This window comes from Dermacentor andersoni, chromosome 11 (genome assembly GCF_023375885.2).
Source record: "Dermacentor andersoni chromosome 11, qqDerAnde1_hic_scaffold, whole genome shotgun sequence".
Taxonomy (NCBI): domain Eukaryota; kingdom Metazoa; phylum Arthropoda; class Arachnida; order Ixodida; family Ixodidae; genus Dermacentor; species Dermacentor andersoni.
In genome coordinates this window covers 82,712,994-82,725,057 of record NC_092824.1, presented here as the reverse complement: position 1 = coordinate 82,725,057, position 12,064 = coordinate 82,712,994, and the positions used below count along the sequence as shown (strand labels likewise).

The window sequence follows — 12,064 nt, the reverse complement described above, 5'->3', positions numbered from 1 at the left end:
GTCTCGCTCGCGCTTGTTTTTTTACAATGACGAGTCTAAATCGAGACGTCCCGATGGAAAGATTGTTGGCGACAGTGCGCCATATCCGATTGTGTACAAGACAGACCCTGAATACAAGGATGTGGAGGCAACACCCACTACCTCATTCTCCTTGTCTTTTGAACGTGGCGACGCTGCAACAGAAGGGAGCACACGAACATGATTATGATCAGCGGCAACGTCTTCGTCATCTCGATAAGACATGACTCGCAACAAAAATGCAAGATGAAGAACGTAAACACAGCCAATCTGTCAGCAGACGAAGGAAAAAACATGCGAGCATGCAGAGGCAAGCAGCAGCCGAGGCCCAGTCTGGCCTCTGCAACTTTGCTGCTTCGGTGGCAGTCTTAGGTGGCAGTAAAGCCTAGCGCCATCCACCAACCTGGCGGGAAAGCAAATCTGCTTCCCTCCCATGCTATCTCTCAACTCCCTCGGTAACTCCCTCACTTTTGATGGTCTCTGTGTGTGCACGCCACCACACCGGCGCTGCCAGCCCCGCAGGCCTGGCGCCAGCTTATCCCGCTCCCTGAAGTATCGTTTTCTGTTGTTTTCGGGAAGCGAGCATTGGCCGACATGGGCAATTTCGTAGTCCTTGCTCGCTGTGTGCTTGTGCATTGCGATATTTGACGACTCGCACCGTTCATGCATCATGCTATGGTGCACTAATATTTTAGAACAAGTCCTTTTAATTTGAACACATTTTTGGGCCCTTTCGAGTTCAAATTATCTATATTCGACTGTTAGCACAAATCATGTGCAAATATGTCTTCTTTAGCTTGTCTACTAGGAATGGTGTGTTTTTTCTCTCTTTCTTTTCCTTTTTCTCTCTGTCTTTTTACAAGCACCGATGTCTGGCTTATAGGTGATGTTCTCAGATGGAATACGGCCTGGTGGTGACTTGTCGGATGAAGTGATGCCCTCTGCTATGCCGGGCCCACCTCGGGAGCTCAGCTGCCCTGATGGACCCGCAGAGGGCCTGCTTCAAGAGCGTCGGGTAGTCCTGTCAGATATTGAAGGCTCCCTGCCACCAGTGGCACTCAGTGGTGAGCCCTTTGTGTTCACAATCGGGATACAGAATTGATAATCAGAGATCATGTGTGCTTCCAACTGCCAGAGAGGGGAATGTCAAGAAATGATATCTTTTTTATTAAGCTGCTAAATACAGTATTTGTTGCAAATAATGCATATGAGGGTGAATTAGAAAGTCCTTGCCCCCCCCCCCCCCCTTTTTTTTTTTCTTTAGCCAAGTTAGGGCTTTAAATGTGAAGTCAACATATCCATTCCCAGTGGGGGACCGTTCTTGGAGTGGCCCAGCCTTATCAGCCAGTAGCTCCGCGGCACAGCACTGCTGTCAGTTGTTGAAGATGGCGATCGTGCTTCACTGTCCTCAGCATACGAGCAATGAGGTGTGATTCGTTTGTTATGGAGCAAGGGACGAACGCCCATCGAAATCCACAGGGAAATGCAGCAATGTATGGGGAAAGGTGTCTCGCTTTGAGAAGTGTGAGGTAGTGGTGTTTTGAGTTTCCAAAAGGTCGTGAAGACTTGCAGGACAATGAGCATTCAGGGAAGCTGTGTGCGTAGCTGACTAATGGCATTTCATAAATTTAGTGCTTCGATGGGACAGATGTCTGAACCGCTGTGGGTACTGTGTGGAGAAATAGTGTAAGGTATGTAGAACAGCACACATATTTGTAATTACCTGTATGTACTTCATTTTGGCTAATAAAAAAATAGGGACAAGGACTTTCTGGTTTGCCCTGATATTACGCATCACGTAGGACTAAATCCGCAACAGTATGTGCAATGCCATTGTTTGGTGGTAACCAGTGAATTGCCTTGAAAGTAATGTTTGCCACACATAGGTATGTTATAAGATCTGAGGTATGTATTTGAACGGCATAGCCTTCCACTCTGACAATGAGAGATCACTGCTTGCAGCTGGAATACTCATGCAGCTTGTCTTGTGGCTACTCGTTTGCAAAATAGTGAGCAAAGTAGCAATTTGCTGCACATCTTTATGTGAGGGGCAAATTATTTTTGGCATTCTCTATTCGCACAAAGTGGGACCATTCATTGATGCGCACGTGCCTTGGAGTGCCCGCAGAATGGAAAGAGGCCGAGGTACGGTTCATACCTAAACCCGGCAAACCTCTGACGATCGAGAACATGCGCCCTATCTCGCTCACGTCCTGTGTGGGCAAGGTCATGGAACGCATGGTTCTCAGAAGACTTCAAGCACACCTGGACGAGACAAATCAGATGCCAGCGACCATGTATGGATTCCGCCAGCACCTGAGCACCCAAGACGTCCTGATCCAATTACACGAATTAGTGATTAAAAGAGCAACGAGGCACGCGCCCCGGGGTATACTGGCTTTGGACCTGAAAGGGGCCTTCGACAACGTGTCCCACACCAGCATGCTCGAGAACCTGCGCAAGATGGGTTGTGGCCGCAAGACCTACGGCTATATTAAAGATTTCCTAACCAATAGAACAGCAACTATCCGGATAGGAAATGAACGGTCAGAGCCTGTGGAGCTCGGAGACAGGGGTACCCCACAGGGGTCTGTCCTGTCGCCTCTGCTTTTCAACCTAGCACTCCTGCCCCTGCCCGAACTACTCAATCAGATCGAGGGCGTGGACCACGCGTTCTATGCCGACGATATAACGGTGTGGACGAACCGCGCGGGGTCCGACGCCTTGGCGGAGGAAGCCCTGCAGAGAGCGGCAACGACCGTCCACGAGTATGCCACGACCTGCAGCCTGAGCTGCGCTCCACAGAAATCGGAGCTGCTCATGGTACAGCCCGGAAGACCGAAGAAAGAGCCGCCGCCAAACATAATCATCACCATCGACGGCACAGTGATCAAACCAACGCAGCAGATCCGGATACTGGGCCTTCTATTGCGCAGCGACGGTAAGGCGCACGCAGCCGTCAACAAAATCAAGACCACATCGGAGCAAGTCCTGAGCATGATCCGGAGAGTCACCAACCGGAACAGAGGAATCAAAGAAGAAGACGCACTGCGCCTGGTGCAGGCATTCGTCGTGTCACGCGTAACGTACTCCGCCCCGTACCTCCAGCTTGCGAAGGTGAACCGCGAGACGTTGAACACGACGATAAGGAAAGCAGTGAAACTCGCGATGGGCATCCCAGTCTACTCGTCAACGCAGAAGCTGCTGGAAATGGGTGCCCACAACACGGTGGAAGAGCTGGTGGAAGCACACCTATCCCACCAGAGAGTGAGGCTGAGCCGGACAGAGCACGGTCGGGCCGTCCTACGCAAGATAGGATGGCAAATTGAACAGCAACCGACAACGGAGCCACTCCCCACAACGTGGAGAGACATTATTAAGACGAAGCCTCTCCCCCGGAACATGCAGCCGGGGAGGAACGATGAGAGACGCTCTGCGCGGGCCAAGGCAATGGCTCGACAGCTGGAAAAGGACCCAGAGGTTCTCTACGCAGACGCCTCGCTTCCCAAGCACGGAACCAGAGCAACGGCGGTCGTCACCACCATCGATAAACTGGTCACAGGCTCGTCGATACGGACGACGAATATAGCCGAAGCAGAAGAAGTGGCCGTGGCCCTCGCACTCGCACAACCGGGAGTGAGGACCGTGGTCACAGACTCCCAGACCGCCTACGCAAGCTACCGCAAGGGGAACATCTCTCCCGCGGCACTAGCGATCCTCACCAAATGCAAATCACCGGGACGGGCCGTTGAGCTCGTGTGGGTCCCGGCTCACTCGCAAGTGGAAGGCAACGCACTCGCCGACCACTATGCCCGAGAACTGTCAATCCGGGCCGAGGACGAGCCAGAGATACCGCACCCCGTGACAAGCTACAAAGAAATCACGCAAATGTACAGAAGTGGCAGATGTAGGCTTCCCCGTCCGCATCCGCAACTCAGCTGACAGCAGCAAACGATCTTGCGACGCACGCAAGCGGGGTCGCTAGCGCGTCCCGTGCTCTTGCACAAGATGTTCCCAACAGAGCATGACACTTTATGCCCTTTTTGCAGACGGTCAAAAGGCACTCTAGCACACATCATTGCAGAGTGCACTAAGCTCAAAAACCCCCAGCCCCAACCCCCCCGAGCGATGGGAGACCTTGTTGTCCAGCCCCGACCTACCGACCCAGCTCGCGCTGGCGGCTAGGGGCCAGGAACTGCTGGTTGCATATGGTACCTGAGAATAAGGTTCCACCCCATCTGGTGCCAGCGAGCACCAACCGTCACTAAGCGCTCAGTTCAAAAGTTGATTCTCTCTCTCTCTCTTGGAGTGACTCTGAAGCCAGTCTTCACATGAGAAAAGTGAGGGCAATCAGTCAAGGCCATGCCAATGCAGCTATAAATTGCACCTTTCTGTATGTGGTGCTGTATATTGTATTGTACGGGGTGCTGAATTTACTTGCAGTTGCAGTTTGATATAAGAACACAATGGTCCTACGCTTGCCATTAGTGTCAGGCAAATATTTCTAAATTTAACATGAAGCAAACTCCCTTCAGAATGAACTGATAAGTTAAACAGTTTGGTAGACATTGTCTAATTTTTCATTAATTCAGTGCACTCCATTCAAGGCGAGCTGCAGATAAGATAAACATATTTCAAGAATACCTCCACATCTGCCTTGTAGGGGGGGAGAGTTGACTGTAGTTAGTAATAGTAATTGCTAGGTTCACTGCATGTACGCATGACGGTAGCACTAACGCTTTGTTATATTGTATTGCTCTTTCTACTTGTACCTGCAAAGAAGCAGAAGAGCTGATGGTCACCTTTACCTTATTTATTTATTTTTAAACCTTTGGTGAGTTTTTTTACGCCTTTTCAATAACCGTGTATTATCAATTTACAGTGTCACAGCGAGATCTGAAGCTCGAGAACGAGAATGACCTGATGATTGTGCTCCAAGGTAAGACAAAACAAGCACTCGGAAAAAGAAAAGCTGCCTCACTTTTCAGGTTGGGAGAGTTAGTCTTGATTGCCCCCCATGCAAACATCTCGTGCAGGCTTTTAATTTGTGCAGTGTTATGATGCACAGCTTTGAAAAGAACAGTGAATTTAAATTCACCCCTCTGTAGCACTGGTTGCAGTACCTCTCTAATGTAATGATTCCTTTCACTGAATTGTATTAACGCTTTCAGGGTCGATTTTTTTTTTTGCCATATGCGACCGCCCAGGCTTGTTATTTTTTTATTGCAGATTACAATTCTTTTGAGGAACCTATTTCGAAAAAAAAAAAAAGATTACCATAATTTTTCTCGGGTGACCGTAAAGTGAGAAAAAATATTTTGCATTGGTCTATATGTACTGTTTATTCATGAATAACAACAATAAAAAAGGATATAAACTTATAAGTATTAAAAATGTGATGCATTGTTATACACATAGTTCAAGGCTTAGAAAATGTGCACACGAGAATATTTCACAACTCTCAAATGTTCCCGCTCTTACACTATTATTTACGTTCATAGCATAATCGAACTGCGTAGGTGAGCGCACTAAAAAAGCTGTGTGGTTGTCTGCCCGTCAAAAAAGCAAAATGTGTGGCAAACTTCTGCTAATGTTCATCTTATCACCAAACAAAGGCAAATAGTTTTACCGCACACACCAACTTGCGAGCGGTAGTATATACACACGCGGGAGCAAACTAGCTCTAAAACAAACCATGCAACGAAAACCGAAAGAGGGAGGCGCGAGAAAAAAATTCCCTATATTCCCACATCATAGCAGCACATGCCAGAAAAGAAAAAGTTAGGAAATAGGTGCGCTTTTTAAATGCACAGATGGCGCCGTAAATATACGGCATCGACCATTTTGGGCTTGTTCGCGGCTCCGTGTATTTACGTCATTGACCCTGAAAGGGTTAATTTCACTGTTAAGGGCAAGTCAATCTCAGTGATAACCTGGGTGCTGCTTGGACCACTGATGAGCAAAAAGGAATATCACTGAAATAGAATCATTTTTATGCCTACCCAGGTTGGCATCAATTGTATTTAATAGAGGTGCGCGAATACTGAATAGTAGATTTGAAACCAAATATCATATCGAATCCTGAGAAAACGTGTAATCGAATATATTGATTACCATAAATATTTAACACTTTAATGCCTACAAATTTTGGTTAAAGGAATGCGGGGCTGCACATGCTCCGCAATCTCCTAGCATTGCAAAACGAGGAAGTAGCAAGGCTTCAGCGACATTGGAAAATGGAAATTGAGATATACAGCAAGGTCTGCTCTTTATTAAAGGGAACTCCAAATTAGTGTGCCAGCATTGATTACAGCTCACTTCTAATATATGTAGTTCTGGAAGATATATATATTTTTTATCAAAATAATTTCTGTTGCATAGAATCAAGTGCTCTTTTTTTCCTCCAAAATTAATGAATTAGGTAGTCGCATTCTGCTGTACCGAAAACCAATGAGGTTCTCAGTTTAATAGTGAACCTGTGTTCTGTAGCAATATTATATTTATTGCATAGGAAGTATTTATCTCTCTCTCTCTTTCTCCTTTTTATATTTTCCCCCAGTGTTTCTTTAAAATCCAATTGGGCTATCCCAACTTTACAGTAGGTAGGTTATCATAAGGCCAATCTGCACTGTAGACAAAAGGACTGCACATCATGTGACTTTATCACTGTCCCGCGTGAAGCTGGTGCCAACAGTAGAAAGCAGGCACCATCATCACCGTTTTATTGTCAAGTTCGGCATGATTTGCTACCTGTTAAAAGATTCTGAAATCTGAAGGGTCAAGGCAAGGGACTTCCCTTTCTGTTCATACACTGTCTGCACAAATTGATGCAACCGGCTCACGACACTCTCACACCTGCTGTTTAAATCAAAAACTAGTCTTGTTATGGGTTGCTCGAAGCTACAAAAAGAGACCAATGTGCATCTACGAACGGAGTCCAAAACAAGACGCCACTGTTCGGTGTGTGGCAAAGATGGCGGCCACGAAAACTTTGTTGCCATCCCATGCGCTTGCTTTCATCTGTGAGGCGGTTCGTCAGCTTTCCAAGTGTCGCGGGGCTGACGCAAATAGATCTGCATTGATTTGGTACTGAACTGTGACTTTAATTGCTGATGCCTGATGAAGCAGTGCCGATTAGGCCTAATGTCCTAGGCAGTGTGGCAGTTATGAAAATTCGCCCCTGGTCGATGTGGTAATAAGCCCCAACCCATCCCAGAATGCTTGCTACTAATATGTTCACACGGGTGACTCATGAGTGATTGGTCCTGAGATCACGCGTGCGGGTTAGATTGACAGCTGTTGAAGTGGCATGAAGTTTGCCACCGCCTGTCCAACACTATCTGCGTGCCTATCGGCGGCTAACCGGCCCGATCGTTGCACGTGCTTTTGGACTTTACAAAATTCGTAGTGCATCGGTTGTCGTTCGCTCTGTCCGCGTTGCATTATCATTTTGATTGATATTGATGGCCTAGAGGCACCTTGTGCTAACAGAGCAGCATTCAGGGGAGGCCCATTTACGACATTCTCGGCACTCCTTTTGCACCGAAAACTAAGTGAGGCACCCACTTGGGCAGCATCGAGGACGAGGGGCTCCACGGCACACGTTAGACGTGCCACCATTTGGGTCTCTAGACAGAATATTTCGAATATTTGAGAAATGGAATAGCAGATGTTTGATTTGCGAATCTAATGATTCAAACATTCACTAGTTGATTTAATTTGGTGTTTGAATATTCGTGCACCTTAATATTTAAGAAACAAAACACAACAAAATATTTGCCCGGAAATGCATAGTTGATTAACCTGCCTCCTTATGAAGTAATGCCAGTTTACAGTAGCATACATATGTATTTGCAATATTTAATGAAACAGGATTTTAGGAATATCTTCACTGTTGTCACTCCTGTGCTCTTAAAGAGCTGGGAGTTCTGGGAGTGAGCTGGGAGTTCTGGGAGTTTTCAGTCCAGTATTATGTTTCAGAATAATTTATGGTCACTAAATTTTGTTCAGTGGAAGGCATGGATGTACATTATAATGTGTCATTTGCTAGGAAAGCCAATATTTTTTTATAATGGCAAGGTGTTCATGATGATTGTGGAAATGAGTTCTCCAAGAAAACAAGTTCATTACAGTATCCGTGCAGTGCAAGCACTCTGGTTAAAACTTCGCACTGTCAAAGAAGGCTTGCTTGCAGTTTCACTGTTTTCAAATGCATTTGGCATAAGCACACTCCAGATTTGTCTTTGCTGTACACAAAAGTTTGTTTATGCAAGACAATTTTTGCTTTCTTTTTAGATCCAAATGTGGAGCCTGTGGCATTTGCACTCACAAGAAACTTGCATGTGCTGGTCAAGATTGTCACAGGTGTGTAACCGTCATGCCACTTGTGCTTACTGTCCCTCACAAAGCAGGATTCCTGCTTTGTGAGTTATTACTGCTGAAAGGCATCACGTTGCTGAGCTTGCATTCTAGGCTTGAGCATCAATTTTTCTCGTTCTAAGCAAACTTGGAGTGAATGGTAACAGTGTTGAGTAATTTTGTTGAAGTAAATAGTTGTGGAAGTTGCATGAAACCTTGACACTACAGCATAAAGTTTACAAATATAAAAAGGGTGCTTTATCGCAAAGATGGAAACAGTTTCTGCTTGAGAAAAAACTTTTTGTCCGTATGCTGTCATTCAAATATATTTTAAACAAAAAATGGAAGTTGTTGAGCCCTTGTGACAACAACAGCGGTGTAGGAATTTTGTTAATTGACATTTTCTCGGTATTTTGGTTCAGTGTAATTGAATTTTGTCATGGCTGAGGACATGCAAGTGCTTTGCGTTTGTCCATTGTGTAGCCCAGTGTGGATGAACCACGTGTCATTGCAATGCCACAAAGTGCACATGTCACGTGTTACCTTAACTGTGTGATGCCGGTTGTTTAGGCTGTGTGAGTTACAGCTTGTAACACAGCACACTGAGGCATGCAGCTTGTCTGCAGCACATTCCACTTACTTCACCTCTTCGTTTCTTTCTTCTTGTGTTCAGTGGAGTGTGGCGGGAAGCGCCAGTGCTGGAACTTCTGCAGCCGCGGCCTCTGTACACTGGGCCTTGACGAGGTGGTGTTCCTGCTGGAGCGGGAGCCGGGGGAGTCACAGTTCCCACGGGATGCCCTGCGGCTGTTCGCCACCCTGCAGGGCATCGGTGCCACGGGGGGCCACCGACCGGTGGGTGTAGTTGCCCCCGGTGTGACGATGACGACGGCGACTGCCGTGGGGCCGTTCCAGTGCCTGCCATTTCCCGAGGGGGTGCTTGGCAGCAGCGACCATGGTGGATTCCTCCTGCTGCCTCACATGGGACAGGTGTGCATAAGAGGGAGCAGAAAAAGAAAAGAGCCGAAGGCTGGGCTATAGTTAGTTCATCTTGAAACTTCAGCCGAGGTGAGATAAGGACCACAGAGAAGCACACGTAGACAGCTCTGACTCATTGCTAAGGTGGAACAACCAAATAGGAAAGATAGAGTGCCGTCTGGCCTTGTCTATTCAGTTTTCTCATTTTTGCACTGAAAAATAGCATTATGTCCAACAAACTTGACCAACAGTAGGTATAATATTCTCAGAAGCGCTGTTCTACTGCTTTCCTATCGCTCTTTCCTTTCTGCTTCCAGCCAGTGAAATCCATATTTTTTCGCACCAGGCATTAGTTGCAAGCATATCACGCCATTCATGGATCATGGAATCTAAAGAATTGAATGTCACATATTGAATTATGCACACTTTCTTGAACATCCAAATGGAAGTTTTGCAAATGCTTAAGGCAGCACCGTATTAGATTATTTAAGCACAGCTGCACACTGATCGCTTGGAACTGGTTATGTAGTGCATGCTTATTGGCTTGTGGTGGAATTATTAACACTGAAGCGACATTTCAATGTCGTAGACCGAGGTCGAGGCATGCAAAGCTGAAACTCTTACACAAGACTACAAGATTGCAAGAGGAAAATTGATGGAGTTTGAGAAATGTGTGCAGCATACTGTGTGCATTAGATGAGCAAATACGCAACTCCACAACCTGTCTATCCGGCTATTTAAACACTTTGCTATGTATAATTAATAACTGTTCGCACCTTTGGCATCAACCTGACACTTATCCTTGGCATCTTTTGGACAGCAGAAATACCTTTTATGCCAGCGGCATTTCTGTTTTCTTTCAGTCTAGGTTCTCCTGGACGAGTTAGTGGCCTGTGCTATAAGCATTGGAGCACAGCATGCATAAAGTGTCCATCTCAAACCTGTTACAGTAAAACCTCGTTAAACTGTACCCGCTTAAACGGTAGTTTCGTTTTAAAAGTAGTAAAGTCAAATCCCCGACTTAGCGGCCATTGAACATAACGTGTTTTGCATCCGCATAAACCATACCAGCTTATTGCGTACGTGTCGGTTAACACGTAGTGTTTCCACTTTTCTTCGCGCAAACACGGCGGTGCGTTGTCTCCATCGGGCGGCCAGGCAGAACAACAAGCCTCAGAGATCAGAACAACGGCCTCCAAGCGCCCTGTGCGTTTGTGCGTGAAGCCACACCAACTTCAACATCATTTCGACGCCATGGCAGAGCGTTGTGGCGTCGTGCAAACGAGGACTCGCGTCATGCCGAAGCTCAGATAGAAAAGACGCCGGCACTATGCACTACGCGCTGTAAGGCAGATAGATAAAGATGCTTATCGCAATAGGTTTAGTGGCGGTAGCTGTAAATCTGGCGTGCAACGACCGATGCGGAGTTTTGCTGGTACCAAAATAAGAAACTGTGTGCGCCGTTGTTTTAACGTTCTCGATACTGTTCTCGATTGGGCATGCCGCTTCGCACCTTTTCTCCTTCACACGGGATCTAGTAGCCGAAAAACGCACACGATCACAGTCTGCAGCAGGGAACCATGGTGCGTTTCAGTTATTGCCTATTAAAGGGCCCCTCATCAGGTCCCATAGCAAATTTTGGTTATAAGCTGAAAGTTGTTACGTGTCCTCAAGAGAGCATTCCGCCGAAATATAAAATTCAAATTGGCTTAATTAATAATAGCCGAGTTATAAATCTTTCATGTTGCGAAACCATGATTTCTGGAGGTGAGCTTCACCGCAAACTTACATGCTCTCTCCACTCGCCCTGTCTAGCCTCCACAAGAGAAATTCCTTCCCTGTGTCCTCCCATACCGAACCTCGAGGATCGCGTGATGCACATGTCACGGGCCCCACCTTCATTTCTTTTTTCTCTTCACTTTTTGCGGTGTTGCGCACTTCCAGTGATGGTGTTGCGTGCGAGCTATTGCAATTGTCTCGTTCATGCAGCACACGTTTATGAGCACTATGCACAAGGACACCGGACTAGTGGTATAAGTCTGCTACGCGATTACTGTGGCAGACACAAGCGGATCACAGGGCATGATCCCGCCACTGGAACACGATAGAAAATGACATAGTTTCGGTGTCTGCACGCGCGACTGCACGACGTGGCAACAAGCAGACGAAACAGAAGTACATCTTTCTTGCTGCATTGCAAGGTAAAACAAAAACATTCAGACATTCGGTTAGTGTGCTTTATCATTTCTCTAAGCTTTAATCCGTGTATTCTCGCAACATATTACACAAATAACAGATGTTGGCTTGAATAATTGTCGAAGTCTCGTGTCACCATGATCGACGTCACAGCATGAACACGTGTTTGTAGGCGCATTAGCACGTGTACGTCATCCTCCAGCTTGCAGCACGTTGGCCGCGAGGTGACAGGAAAACGGCGCTCAGTGTGAAATTTCAGATCTCTTCACGGTCCGTAGTGATGTAATACTTCGTAGACACGATCGTTATTGTGCATTGTATGCTCTGTGCTTGTCAGCTCAAAATGGCCAGACCTGGTGAAGGCCCCTTAAAAGCTTGCACTATGCTTTTGATGGCACCACGCACTGCGAAGCAGATAGGCGAAGATGCTTATCGCAATAGGATTGGCGGTGATAGCTGTGAATGCCACGTGCAACGACCCTGAAGAAGATTTGCTGGCACTGAAACGAGAAATTGA

At 46.7% G+C, this 12,064-nt stretch overlaps 1 protein-coding gene across 1 annotated transcript in view; it reads left to right on the top strand.

Moving 5' to 3' along the window:
• Sara (Smad anchor for receptor activation) overlaps positions 1–12,064 on the top strand; it is a 51,858-nt gene that overhangs the window by 21,986 nt on the left and 17,808 nt on the right. The window contains exons 6-9 of the mRNA XM_072285285.1: positions 902–1,082; positions 4,901–4,957; positions 8,314–8,382; positions 9,050–9,363. Coding sequence (XP_072141386.1) covers positions 902–1,082; positions 4,901–4,957; positions 8,314–8,382; positions 9,050–9,363 — 621 coding nt within the window. The remainder of the gene's footprint in view (positions 1–901; positions 1,083–4,900; positions 4,958–8,313; positions 8,383–9,049; positions 9,364–12,064) is intronic.